Source organism: Pseudonaja textilis, chromosome 1 (genome assembly GCF_049901715.1).
Source record: "Pseudonaja textilis isolate UNSWEBS1 chromosome 1, rPseTex1.2, whole genome shotgun sequence".
Classification (NCBI taxonomy): Eukaryota; Metazoa; Chordata; class Lepidosauria; order Squamata; family Elapidae; genus Pseudonaja; species Pseudonaja textilis.
In genome coordinates, this window is record NC_141990.1 from 311,758,956 (window position 1) to 311,772,432 (window position 13,477).

General features: G+C 38.2%; 1 protein-coding gene across 3 annotated transcripts in view; it reads left to right on the plus strand.

Annotated features, from left to right (window-relative positions):
- The window catches only part of MDGA2 (MAM domain containing glycosylphosphatidylinositol anchor 2), a 568,076-nt gene that overhangs the window by 283,853 nt on the left and 270,746 nt on the right, over positions 1-13,477 (plus strand). For all 3 annotated transcript variants that reach the window (XM_087922505.1, XM_087922503.1, XM_087922504.1), the window contains exon 5: positions 9,529-9,661. In XM_087922505.1, the coding sequence (XP_087778631.1) occupies positions 9,631-9,661 (31 nt within the window). In that variant the 5' untranslated portion in view covers positions 9,529-9,630. The remainder of the gene's footprint in view (positions 1-9,528; positions 9,662-13,477) is intronic.

Here is a 13,477-nt window from a genome sequence, read left to right on the forward strand (position 1 = left end):
CACAAAACATTGACAGGGAGGTGGGATAAGATTAAACCTTATAAGCAATGGCTTATAACTGGAACATTTAAAAGAAAAAGAAAAAAAGAAAAGAAAACTTTGTCTGTTCAACAGCAAGTTATTTAAATTAATGCAGGCAAGGACCAAATTGAAAAATCATCAAAGTGCAGATTGTCCAAAGGAACCGAAGAAACAGTAGATCATATACAGCTCATACAAGAAGATTGTACAAACTGATTATAAACAACAATGTAATGGTCTCCAAAATAATTCACCGGAACATCTATAAAAATATCAAGTGCTAGTAATGAAGAATTGGTGGAAACGTAAGAGTTGAAAAATAGTTGAAAATAAGCAGGTTAAAATGTTGTAGGGTTTCTGAATGAAAACTGAAAAAAGTCTTGGCTCATAGCACATGAGATTTAAATTGTGGTTGAAAAGATCAAAGTGTGGATAATTGTGTCAATATCTAGGAATAGTAGACTACAAAAGAATTGGAGAAGATCACAATGACAAACTTTCCATCTATCAATTATAGAAGACTACACTGCTTGGATCTGAACATATACCATGCTGAAATATTAGGATATCCTATGTCCTTGGGAAGAACTCGATTTGTGAAAGGCCAACAACAGCTAAAGAACTGGCAGCTACGATTTCACTTCGTTATGTTTATAGTAATCATAATCTACTTATCCCAGGTTCTTAGGAAGAATTTGATTGGTGATAAAAATGCCAAATTCAGTCTCAACATCTGTCTGATTGTGCAAGCAACAATAATAAATCTGTAAGAATCAGCAACTGTGCTGTGTAATCCAGGCATATAAAGTCTCATTCAATTGGGGTTATGAATGGGGCCAAGAATTTATTACAGCCACTAGAATGACCAAGCCATGATTTATGTGGCTTTAGGACACAGAAGAACCAGGGGGTCAATTGAAAATTAAATTTGAACAAAATCCAATAGATCAATGGATCAGTACATACTAGAATTAAATATAATTTGAAAATGAGACTCTATACACAGTGTTTCATTTTCCATTCATAAAATAAGATCTGTTTTATGAGATGTAGCATGCTTCGAAATGAATATTTTGAAAGCGAAGTAACAATAATAGTCAAAATATTGTTTAAATGTAATGTTTGTACATTTATTTTTAAATACCTTAAAATAGGGGGAAATTCTCTTGTTAATGAGTGCGTTCCAAAGCAAAACAAACTGGGAACAGACAATTTTGTTTGTCCCTGCGACTAATGTGAGGTATTCTTCTAGGAGTAGGAGCTATTCAATTCAAAACTATTGGGTTTCACATCTCAGTGGTGCAATACAATTCCACAAACTGCAAGCATACAGAGGGAGCAAAAGGCCAGCCAATTCCAAAGTAAAATTAGATCTGATCCCCCAGTTTAAATTCAATCCACACTGTGAAAATTTCCACCATTTATTAAAATATTTTTCAGCCAATTTGAGTAATTAGACTTATTATGCCTAATGACTTAATTAGCATAAACACAGCTAATGTAATCTCATAATTGAGCACTGCAATTACAATATGGAATGATTATGAACATTATTGGGGGAGTTGGGGGTGGGTTACATGATTATTGTTTAATCTGGTCCCAATCCTGCCAATACAGTTGATGATTTCTCACTGTAGATTAAAATATTTCATGTTCAAATGTATTCATTTCAACTAGTGCTATGCCAAAATGTTATTTTGTATTTTGATTTTAACCATTCCCATTCATGGTGGTAGAAAAGACCAAACCATTGGTGGGATTCTTAAAAGAGATTTGTAAAATGCTTTCGCTTTTCATACTAAGGGATGCCTGTAATTATTCTACCTTTGATTGTGCAATCACATCTATGTGAACAACAAACTTCCTAACTTCTCACATTTCATAAGATCAAGAGTATATTGAATGAGATCTTGCAGATCATCTGACCTAATGCTCTGAACTAAGCAGAATTTACTACTATAGCATCCCCTACAGATACTGTAGCTTATCTGGCTTCTGTTTAAAAGCTTCCTATGAAGGAGAGCCAACCACTTCCCAGTGCAATCTGTTCCATTATTAAATAGCTCTTAATATTAGGATATTTTTCTTTATGTCTAATTAAATCTATTTCCTTGTAATTTAAATCCATTTTTTTTCTTTATTTCATAAACTACCCAATCAATTCTACTCCATCTTCCACCTGACAACTAATACTTGAGGACAGCTACGTTTCCCCATGGTTATTTCATCATGCTAAATATGCTCAATTCCTTCATGTTTGCTATCCTCCATAAAATGCTCCAATTTCTCAGCACTTTGGGCACCATACCAAAAACTATTGGATAGCATTTAGAAAATTGGCACATTGACAGAATTTCTATGCATGAATTACAAAAGGCCAAACTACTTGGATCACACATACATTACTCTGATATATTAAGATTCTCAGTTTGACTTCACATTGTTGTGAAAAGATACTAATTGTGTAACCAACCATAATAATGTATTAAATGTATATGCTGCTAGATCATTAACAACTCTGGACAGTTTACAATTATTACAGATAATTAAAAAGAACAATACAAAAAAAGCAGGGAAAGAAAGCAAACCCGAGGGCGGGGGGAGAAATAAAAGGAGTATCAATTGTCCTTACCAAAGGGCTACATGAAGAGCCAGGTTTTTAAGGCCCTTCAAGATATCAGTAGGGTGGGAGATGTTCAAATCTTGAAGGAGGAAGGGCTTCATTCCAAAGGGCAGGTGTTGCCACAAAGAAAGCACACTTCTTATTATGGCATAAATAGGAAAATAATAGTTATAATTATGATAACAGATAATCAGAGTTGGAAGGGACCTTGTAGGTCATCTAGTCCAACCCCCCACCCAAGCAGGAGACCCTACACCATTTCTGACAAATGGCAGTCCAATCTCTCCTTGAAAGTCTCAAGTGATGGCGCTCCCACAACTTCCGAGGGCAAGCTGTTCCATTGGTTGATTGCTCTCACTGTCAGACAATTTCTCCTTATTTCTAGGTTGAATCTCTCCTTGATTAGTTTCCATCCATTATTCCTTGTCTGGCCTTCAGGTGCTTTGGAAAATAGCTTGACCACCTCCTCTCTGTGGCAACCCCTCAAATATTGGAAGACTGCTATCAGGTCTCCCCTGGTCCTTCTCTTCACTGGACTAGCCATGACTAGTTCCTGCAACCGTTCGTTGTATGTTTTAGCCTCCAGTCCCCTAATCATCCTTGTTGCTTTTTGCCCATTAATAAGGCCATCTTATTTTTTTCACTTATTCTTTAGAATTTGCAGACCTCACCAGTAGTTCATTTTATTTTATTGATTATTGTATGATGCCTGTCAGTCTGGAGGCCCCGAGTGATGCATATAGTGCTCCCTCTCCTTATTGTCCCATACAACTACCATTTGATGAGGTAGATTTGGCTTCAATAGGACAGTTTCATAGGGTTGTGCTTCGTGACAAAGTATATGCTCTGCTTGCTGAAGATATGAAGTTGTATTCCAAGCAGTTCCATGCAAAGTGATGAAAAAAATATGATCCATCCCTTTGTCTCTCCTGAAGTGTCAGAGTGCACTCAAGTGAATAGAACTGAATATCTTCCTTCTCCCTTCAAAGAACAGCCACACCCACCAAGTCACACCCACAGAACCAGTAGTAAAAAAAATTGAATCCCACCACTGACGTGCTCCTTTTGAAAGTGCCGTTGTCTCATGGACACCATGTTTCCTTCTATTGGTCTAGCAAATGAGCCTCAAATTTTAAACTTGCACGTAGTTTCAAATGCCTTCGTATTTGGGGATTAACTTGACCTATTTCACTTTATTAAAAATGTCTCTTTGTGCTTGATGGCATGTGCTGGAAATCATTGTCTCAGGCAAGTTTTCTTATAGTAAAGAGAGGGTGTACAGGAGCAACAATTGGCCAACCTTGCCTGATGTTGCACACTCTGCCTAAAAATAAGTTGACCTAGGAAACCTAGGAAACCATCTTTAAATTGGAACAAAGATATCTGCATCTTCAGATTACAGGTAGTACTCCATTTACATACACAATTGGGATCAGAATTTCCATTGCTAACAAGGTGGTTGTTAAGTGAGTCATATCTGGTTTTGTGACCTTTTCCCTATAGTTGGTATGCAAATCATTGCAATGGTTAAGTGAATCATGTGACTGTTAAGCAAATATATCCAGTTTCCCCCATCAACTTTGCTTGTTGGAAGCCAACTGGGAAGGTTGCAAATGTCAATCACCTGGGATGCTGCAACTTTTGTAAATAGATGCTAGTTGCCAAGCACCCAAATTTTGATTGTTTGGATGCAGCTACAGATGTAAAGTGTAGGAACAGGTTGTAAGTGTCTTTTTTTCAGCATTGTCAAACTATTGCTAAATGAGTGGTTCTTCTATGTCAAGTACTATTATATGTAGTTCAAACTCTACTTCAACCTGGGCTCCTTCCAAAGATGCAACAAACAATGTACACTGAGTCTTCAAAGCAGCATTGTACATTTCAGAGCACAAGCACATGCATAGGTCAATAATATTGATTTAATGTGACCTGGATGTCTTGTTTCTGCCTTTTCCTTGCCTGTGCCCCTGCTGGTTTCCTCTTGTACAGCCATAGCTCCATTGTGACCAAACATTGTGGTCACAGCTGCTTTGTAGTTGGTTAAGAAAGCAGTGGCATACAAAATAATCTTTGCCTACTGAGGCAGATAGAATTTCTAGCACTGACTCACCTGCTCTTTCCCCTCCCAGTGATCAAACAGAAAAGAGAGAACTTCCCTGTAAACACCTTTTCACCTCCCAATTCCTGTCATACCCATGTCAGAGTCTAAATCAAAGGAGGAAGATGAACAGCTGACAGGGAGTGGGAGTGTGGCTCCCTTGGCTGTGGAGGAAACTGGAGAAGGGCAAAGTCCAGCTGGGCAGGGCAGGGAGGGGTAGAACAAGGGAGAGGGAGTTCAGAGGAAGACCCAGGCCCACCCACTCTTCATCCTAGGGTATGCCAGGAGGAACCAAAAAGAGAGAAACATGGGTTGTGTGGCTTGATTCACACAAGGGCCCTGATTCTCTTCATTAGGCACACCTGGGAAGAGTGTTTAAAAGAGATGCAAGCTGAGAGCAGCAGTTTCTGGGAACAAATGTGAGTTTATCTTGTGTTGACTTTGGTTATCTGCATTCCTGGCATCCTCCCAACTGGGTTGAATTACTGCTGTTCCTTCACATCTGGAATTCCTTCTCTTGTCCTGCTGGACTAATTACCTAATATTGCCTTAATTGGACTTATAGTTACAGTTTTTGTTGACAACATTTTGGACTTGATTCCCTGCAGCCAAAGGCTGTTCCTGGGAGAGTTTTTTCTCCAGCCCAGAAGGTAACCAGGATATTGGGGGCAAAGTTGGAGCTAATAAAGGGACTCCTGGTGATTATCTGACTGTGTTGCCTTTGTACCATGCTCCGGGTTATCACAATTCCTTTCTACAGTGTCAGAGCACAACTTAGCTTATGAACATCCTTCCTTCCTTCCAATCCTATCTTATAGAACCAGATGCTCCCTATCCTATTCAGTCATCACGCACACCCCCAGGCTAAGGTGAATCTGTGCACCACAATAGTCAAGAAACAGGCACAGGTCCTCCATATACCAGATCTATTTTATTCAGAACAATTAACTGGTGGAACAACTTGCTTCCAGAAGTTGTAAATGCTCTAACACTGGAAGTTTTTAAGAAGAGATTGGATAACCATTTGTCTGAAATGGTATGTGAGCAGGGGGGGTTGGACTAGAAGACCTCCAATGTCCTTTCCAACTCTGTTATTCTATAAGTCTTTTATTTATTTAAGAAAATTTAATGGTTGCCCAATGTCTCTCAATGACTTCAGAGTTACCTTACCTGAATTCACCAAAATCACTCCCCATTTTAAAAATGTGCAGGATGTGGTGGGGTGTTAGTGCTAAAAAAATTGGATACTGTATCAATAATTCCTCTGCTTAAAAGATTAATATCCAAGTGAAATAACTAATAACCAAATCTTGGAATCTGGGACTTGTATTGAGCTGTATGTGACTTGAGACTGAAATCAAAGTTGTAAAATTAACCGAGACTGATTGTGTTAGATTTTGAATTGCCTGGATAGTAACATCAGATGACAATTGTGTTTGTCTTTCCTCGTAATCAAAAACCCACTAAACCTTTTGTGCAGATAGCAGTAACTGCATTACTGTACAAAAAAGAGTTTACATTAGGGAAGTGTTCGTTCCAGCCTACACTGGAAAAATTAGTGTTAGGAGGAATGATTGTGGAAGAAATTTGCATTTAAAACAAGTTCCCAGGCATTTTACATTAAAAGCTACATAAATCAGGGGACTGTGTGTCCGAAGCAATTTACAAATATAAATGAATACAGATTGTTTCTGTCGATTAAAGGAAGAAAAAAAACCCATTAAAAGCCCCAGTGGAGTGAATTACCTCCTTTCCAATGCAAGCATAAAAAAAAGGTCTAGGTTTTTACTAGCCTGCATATATCCTGTGCTAAAACCTTATTCTGAGTACAAAAAGTTCTCAGTATAAGAATAGAGCAGCATCATTCTTTTGGCCTACTAAATAAAAATTCTGGCTTCAACTTCATGACATTTCTAGATTCTCCTCTCAACCAGTGGGCCGGGGACCACTGGTAGTCGAGAAAAATGTGGTGGTCCACAGAGAAATGTCACCCCCAAAGCACCCCCCCCCAAAGCAATTAATCCAGGCTGTGTGGGAACACATGGCTGTGCCGCCTGCATAGCATGGGAACACAAGGCTTACATTGCTTGCACTGCAAACAACATGAGGTAGTAAGGGGAGGGGGGAAAGGGTGGAGGGGGGAACTTGCCCCACTCACCCCACGCATTTCACCTGGCCATTGGGCTGCTTCTTTCCATTTCTTTCTTCCTCTACTTTTGGCTGCACACAAGGAAAGCAGCAAAAGTCATTCTTTCTCTCCCCCAAACTCCGCTAGAAATTAGTCTTTGGGACCCTGCAAGGCATCCTGTTCCAAGTGGCTGTGCCGGTTCAACAAGTCTCACAAAGACTCAGTTTTGGCAAAGTTTGGGGGAGAGAAAGAAAGACTTTCCTTGCATGAAGCCAAAAGTCTCTCTCTCTCTATCTCTCTCCCCCTCTGAGAACGGAGCTGGAGATGGTATCCTGCAATTCCAAATAAAGAATTATCAATTGGTAGGAAAACAGGGTGGGGAATTTTCCTGCAGACTTTTTTGGGATTTTCTGGTCCACGGGATTTAATATTATGAGTTTGGTAGTTCCTGAGGTCCAAAAGTTGGCAACCCCTTCTCTAGATCTCATTATAGCTTGTTATATTTCCAACAAAAAACACACCCTTGTATTCCTGAACAGCTACAACTTCCGGAACAACAACTCCCATCTTCCTACCTTCCAGAATGGTACATTACATTGTACATCTGTACTCACAATCTGAGATCACTGTTCCCTCTTCTTGCTTTATCACTTCTTGCTGGTCATTAAAGCACACTTTTGCAACACATACCTCAGGTGTTCTTCACGCTCACAGTAGAATTTCTCTGGTAGCTTTTAGTTTTCAAGCTACACACAAAGACCTTATAGCTTCTTTCTCTGGTATCATATATGTTGGGGTGATGCCATTCTGCATAGCATTAGTCATGGTCAGAAGAAATTAACCTCATATTAAACTGATCTGTAACAGTCTACAACAGGGGTGTCAAACTGGTGGCCTGTGGACTGGATGCATCATGCACACTCTGACTCTGGAAATGCAAAAAACCATTGCAATACATCATGTGATGCAATCGAGTTTAACACCCATGGTCTACAATATACTCTACAACTAGATAGATAGATGATAGATAGATAGATAGATAGATAGATAGATAGATAGATAGATAGATAGAGATGTGTGTGTATACACACACACGTATGCATGTATGTATGTATGTATGTATGTATGTATGTATGTATGTATGTTGCTCAATCTTCTGCCCTAAATTAAGAAGCATCTAGTCCATTCATGCATTTAAAAAAAGATTAAAAGTTTGACTTGATTCTGCTGAACCTGTGGCCCACATTTTAAATATTGTAGTTGTATTTTTGTTTTTCCAAATACTTGCTGTAAAACTGGCTTAGCAGAAGCAGTGTCCTGGTATCATGGCCTGAAAGGCTTCTACATTCCCTATTGGTTGGCAAGAAGGCTGACAATTACACTGAAGAAAGGTGATTTCTGGCCCTGGGAACTTTGAAATCAATACCCATAAGTCTTAACTGTAGCAGATACATTGGGAACTAGAATTTCTCAGGGCAAGGATTCTGGAAATGTAAATAACTGCTACCTAACTTCAAATATTACAAGTATAAAGCATGGTTTCTCTTGTGTGAGGTTTGCACAGCCTTACAAGTGTTTCCAGTTTAGTTTTAATGTACAATGATTTCTTATTACCTTCTTATTACCTATGCTATAACAAATGTCTCAAAAACTGCTATAAAGTATAAGACATCCAAGAGGGAAGCTAAGCTATATTCCATTAAGATACTGAGTGGTTTGTTTCCTTTGGGTTGTTTAAGTGATTTGTTTTCTTTTGGATTAAACATTGAGTCATTGTTTCTAAATAATTATTTCTGGTTTAGGCTCAGGTGTGAAACAAAATATTATGATTTGGCTAAAAAGCCATAATAAAAGCAAATCATTATTTAATGTGATGTTAAATTCCACTGCCTTGTTTGAATCCAGTAACCTTCTCTCTCTTATTCAATGCAACATTTTCTAAGGAAGGGAAATTGAAATAGGAAAAGGGACTTAATAAGGAAAGGAAGGACATTTGCAATACTGATGTCCCTTTGAGTAGACTACCTTTCCCAAAACTTCAGTTAGAGCAAGCAAGAAAAATAATCTCTGCTTGGAAATAAAACAATCGAGCCAATAAATATTTTGATTGGAGAATTTAAGGCAGTGTTTTTCAACTTTTAAGATGTGTGAACTTCAACTTTCAGAATTCCCAAGTCATAATGGGGAAGTGCAGAGGTGATATTCACCTGGTTCTGACCAGTTCTGGAAAAAACGGTAGTGGAAATTGGGGTAGGGAGGGAAAGGGGATTTTACAGTATCCTTCCCCTGCCATGCCCACCAAGCCATACCATGCCTATCAAGCCACATCCAGCAGTAAAATAATTTGAATACCACCACTGGGGAAGTGTGGGAGTTGAAGTCCATCTTAAAAGTTGCCAAGTTTGAAAAACACTGCAGTAAGTAATTGTCCCAAAGCTTGAGTCCCACCAGATATGTTGGCCTTCCATTCCCTTGTCAGTGAGAGATGCCTTGAGTAGCAGTTTCAACACATCTGGAAAACATCTGCTAAATTGGAGAAAGTTTCAACACAACTATCCTTTAGAATAGATCGCCCTCCTGTATTATCCTGCATGTTCTTTCTTTTAATTATAATAGTGATCTTGGCCCTGTGATAAATGTTTCTTCTGCTGGATGCAGGGTGAAACCAAGATTCTGAAGTTGAAGAATCTTCGACCTCAGGACTACGCCAACTACAGCTGCATTGCATCAGTCAGGAACGTCTGCAATATTTCTGACAAAATGATATCATTCCGCCTTTCCAACAAAACAGGTATTTTGGGCCTTTTTCCCCTCTCCTGTGAACTGAAGCTTTTTGGGGGAGAGGGTGGTATAAAAAAAATTAATAAATGATGCTGGCATATCTCTATTGCATTGCATTTCGCTGTTACAGACTGGTTCTTATTCAATCATTTGTATTGCATATATAATAATGACAATACTATAATAATGGTAATATGTCAGGACTGGAGCCTTGACTATGATGTTGAGTCTGACATCTTCCTCAGTTGCTGTGTACTTTAGATTTTGTATTTCTGATGAGAAATTGTTTTAATTTATTTTAAGACTGTTCACTGCCCAGAATCATTTATTGAAATGAGCATCCCTATAAATTGAATAAGTAAATAAAATACTGTGCACCTTAATAAACTTCTGAAGTGTGTTATTATTGTAAGATATCTTAACTAATATTTCTCCCATGCTACCTTTTCTACTGCTACCTATTCATTTTCTATCTCAGTGTTCCTCAACCTTGGACTTCAGTTTCCAGAATTATCCAGCCAATATACTGTATCTATCATCCATTTATCTATATCTGACTTTATTCACATTTACTTTTGGAGGATGGAGCCATCTAATGCTATTACAACTGTTTCTGTATGCGATCAGGATTATAGTTAGGTGTCCTTTTCAAACATGATTTTAGGACAGATATTAGGATTGCTTGCAAATTCCTGGGATGGGAAGGGAAGGGGTGGGATGGGATCAGAAGGAGATCTAGGATGATGACCAAAATGTCTGGATTAGAACTATAAACCCAGTTCAGTTGAGAGTTGGGGGAACGTTGAAGAACATTCCGCAAGATGAATGTTCTGTTTCATTCAATGCAACAACAAAGGGGAGTCTCTACAATGTCCTCTGTGGGACATCATTCTTGTGTTAAATTATATTTCCCGTAAGAAGCTACATGCAGTGACATAACTCTAAGCCCTGATGGTGCAGTGGTTAGAATGCAATATTGCAAGCTTACTCTGCCCACAGTCTGGAGTTCAATGCTGATGGAGATTGAGGTTGATTCAGCCTTCCATCCTTTCATGGTCAATAAAATGAATACCCAGATTCTTGGAGGCAATATGGTGACATTGTAAATTGCTTAGAGAATGCTATCAAATACTATGGAGCAGTATGTAAATGATACTGCTATTTTTCCCTTCATGCTTCAGTTGATCCCAAAATCGTGAGTTGAAGATTTTCAAGAAAATATTGGACAACCCCTTGTCCAGCATGTTATAAAGACTCCTGTTTGGGGCAGGAAGTTTGATTATAAGACCTTCAAGGTCACTTTCAACCCTTTGGGAATAACCTTCCCACTTATTTTTTGGATAAATTGTTCTGATAAAGCTGGAGATAACAGGATTTATTTGTTATAGGGCAGAAAAATAATGTATCTTCTTGCTTAGTATTAAGTTTATCATTCCATTTTTACCTGAAAATTAATTTGTAAATAATTGCTTTATATGGTATGTACCAATATTAATTACATTGCTCTCAGAGGAACAATATGTATTCAAGAAGTACCAAACAAGAGCGCGCTTTTGCTAGAAATACTCATAGAATCTTCCTGACTAATGAATTAATTGTGGTGTAAATAATTAAATCAAGTCTGCCTAACTAGTAATATAAATCACTCTGATTTGTTGTGGTAGCTGTTGTCTTCTTGTGCCATTAAATTTCTATGTCTATAAGGAAGTTGATATGAAAATCACTTTTTCTTACCATTCCTATTGCTACCACCATCACCACTAAGCTATTGCTAACAGCTCTTCAGGGTCCAGCCAGAAATAAATAACCAAAAGTTTAGGGAGATTCTAAGTCATCCAGGATATGGTTGTCCCAAAGGTGCTTTTTTGAGGAGGCAACTGGACTTTCTGTTTTTTCTTTGAAGTTGTTTCGCTTCTCATCCAAGAAGCTTCTTCAGTCCAAAAATAAAAGTGATGTCTCTTGAGATGGCCTTGATTCAGACCACATGGAGTCCTGAATAGCATATCTTAAATAATCTAATTAGCAAATTCATCTCACTTTCCCTGGCTCTTTATTGTAATCCAGCCGAAGTTAACTGATACAAAATGTTTTCTTTGGAAAAGATGGGATATTCAAAACATGAATCATCAGCCAAACTTACCACATGCTCCCTTCCACCAACCCCTCCCATCCTCTTTCTTAAAAAGACCTTTTTTTCATTCGATGAAAAGGAAGGAATGTTTTGTTAATAAGCAATTATAACGTTGAATATTAATCTGGGTTAAATAAAAGTATATTTTGTTTTGGGATGGACTGAACTCCTGATTTGATAAACATGTTTATTTCGAAGTGACAGTACAAGAAATGGTTTCCAACTTTGTCTTTGAGTTGTTTTTTTTAACCTTCCCAATGTGATCTACATACCTTGAATTTTTCTAGTAGTCTCCCATCTTGTTTAACTGTTTAAAATCAGAAGTTCATAAAAGTCAATACTTTTAGAAGAGAATGGCCATCAGGTTACCAGCTGACATAAATGCAGAAAAGGTACCCAAAACAATTAAAAAAGGAAGCTGCCAGGAGAAACTTTTTATGAGTTTCCGACTTTGTGCCTAAGGTGAGGTTTGGAAGTTTATTTGGATTTCGCATAGTACAGATTGCACATTGGCTTTGCCAGAAAATTATTCTCTCTGGATTTCTTTGTACTGTCAGAAAAACAAAGGTACTGTATGAAATCTTCCAACTTGCAAGGCTCCAGTCGGGATCTAAAGCTGGTTAGGGGAGAATATATAACACAAAACCTACCTGATTTATATTTTGGGAACTGATTCCTAGTGAGTACATAATTCAAATACAGGTAGTCGGTCCTCAACATATGACCACAATTGAGCTCAGAATTTATGTTCTTAAAATGAGAAATTTGTTAAGTGAGCTTTGCCCCATTTTACAACTTTTTTGCCACATTTGTTAAGTGAATCATTGCAGTTATTAAATTAGTAACACGGTTGTTAAGTGAATCTGATTTCCCTGTTGACTTTGCTTGTCAGAAGGTCACAGTGTCTGCGTTCCAGCAACACTCCATTCCACCCAATAACTCCGAGATAGACATATCTCAAAGGTTCCTTTTTATTTGGATAGTAACTGGCACAACTGTGCAATCCCAAATCTGAAAGTTCCAGGCTTCCTTACAATAAGTAAAAACTACAAAATCCATCCCCTGAATCCATCATCCATCACATGGCCCAATCACCATCCGTCCCCAGTTAAGACTTCCTCTCACTTATGCACAACACAACCTGACTTTGAGTCAGAAAAAGAATGTTATTATGTCTAACTAGATATACTCCAATATATTCCCCCCTACCACTTTCCCCAGACTCAGATGTGGCAGCGTGGGAGCACCTGATCTCAATATGGCTTTCAAAGCTGACACACAGAAGATAAACACATGATCCCTGGTCACTGCAACCTTCATAAATATGAGCCAGTTTGCAAGCATACAAATGTAAATCACGTGACCATGAGGATGCTGCAATAGTCATAAGTACTTATACCTATTATCTTGTAAGCGATTGACAAATCAAAATCAAAATATCAAATTCCCCAGCCAGAATTCTAACTACTGCCTAACTCAGGGGTCCCCAAATTTGGCAACTTTAAGACTTGTGGACTTCAACTCCCAGAATTCTGGGAGTTGAATTCTGGGAGTTGAAGTCCACAAGTGTTAAAGTTGCCAAGTTTGGAGATCTCTAGCCTAACTACTGCCTGCTGCCTAACTATTATCCTTTGGATTTTGTTAAGAGCCAGAATTCACTTCATTTAGCATTCATTTACTCCATTGACCAACAAG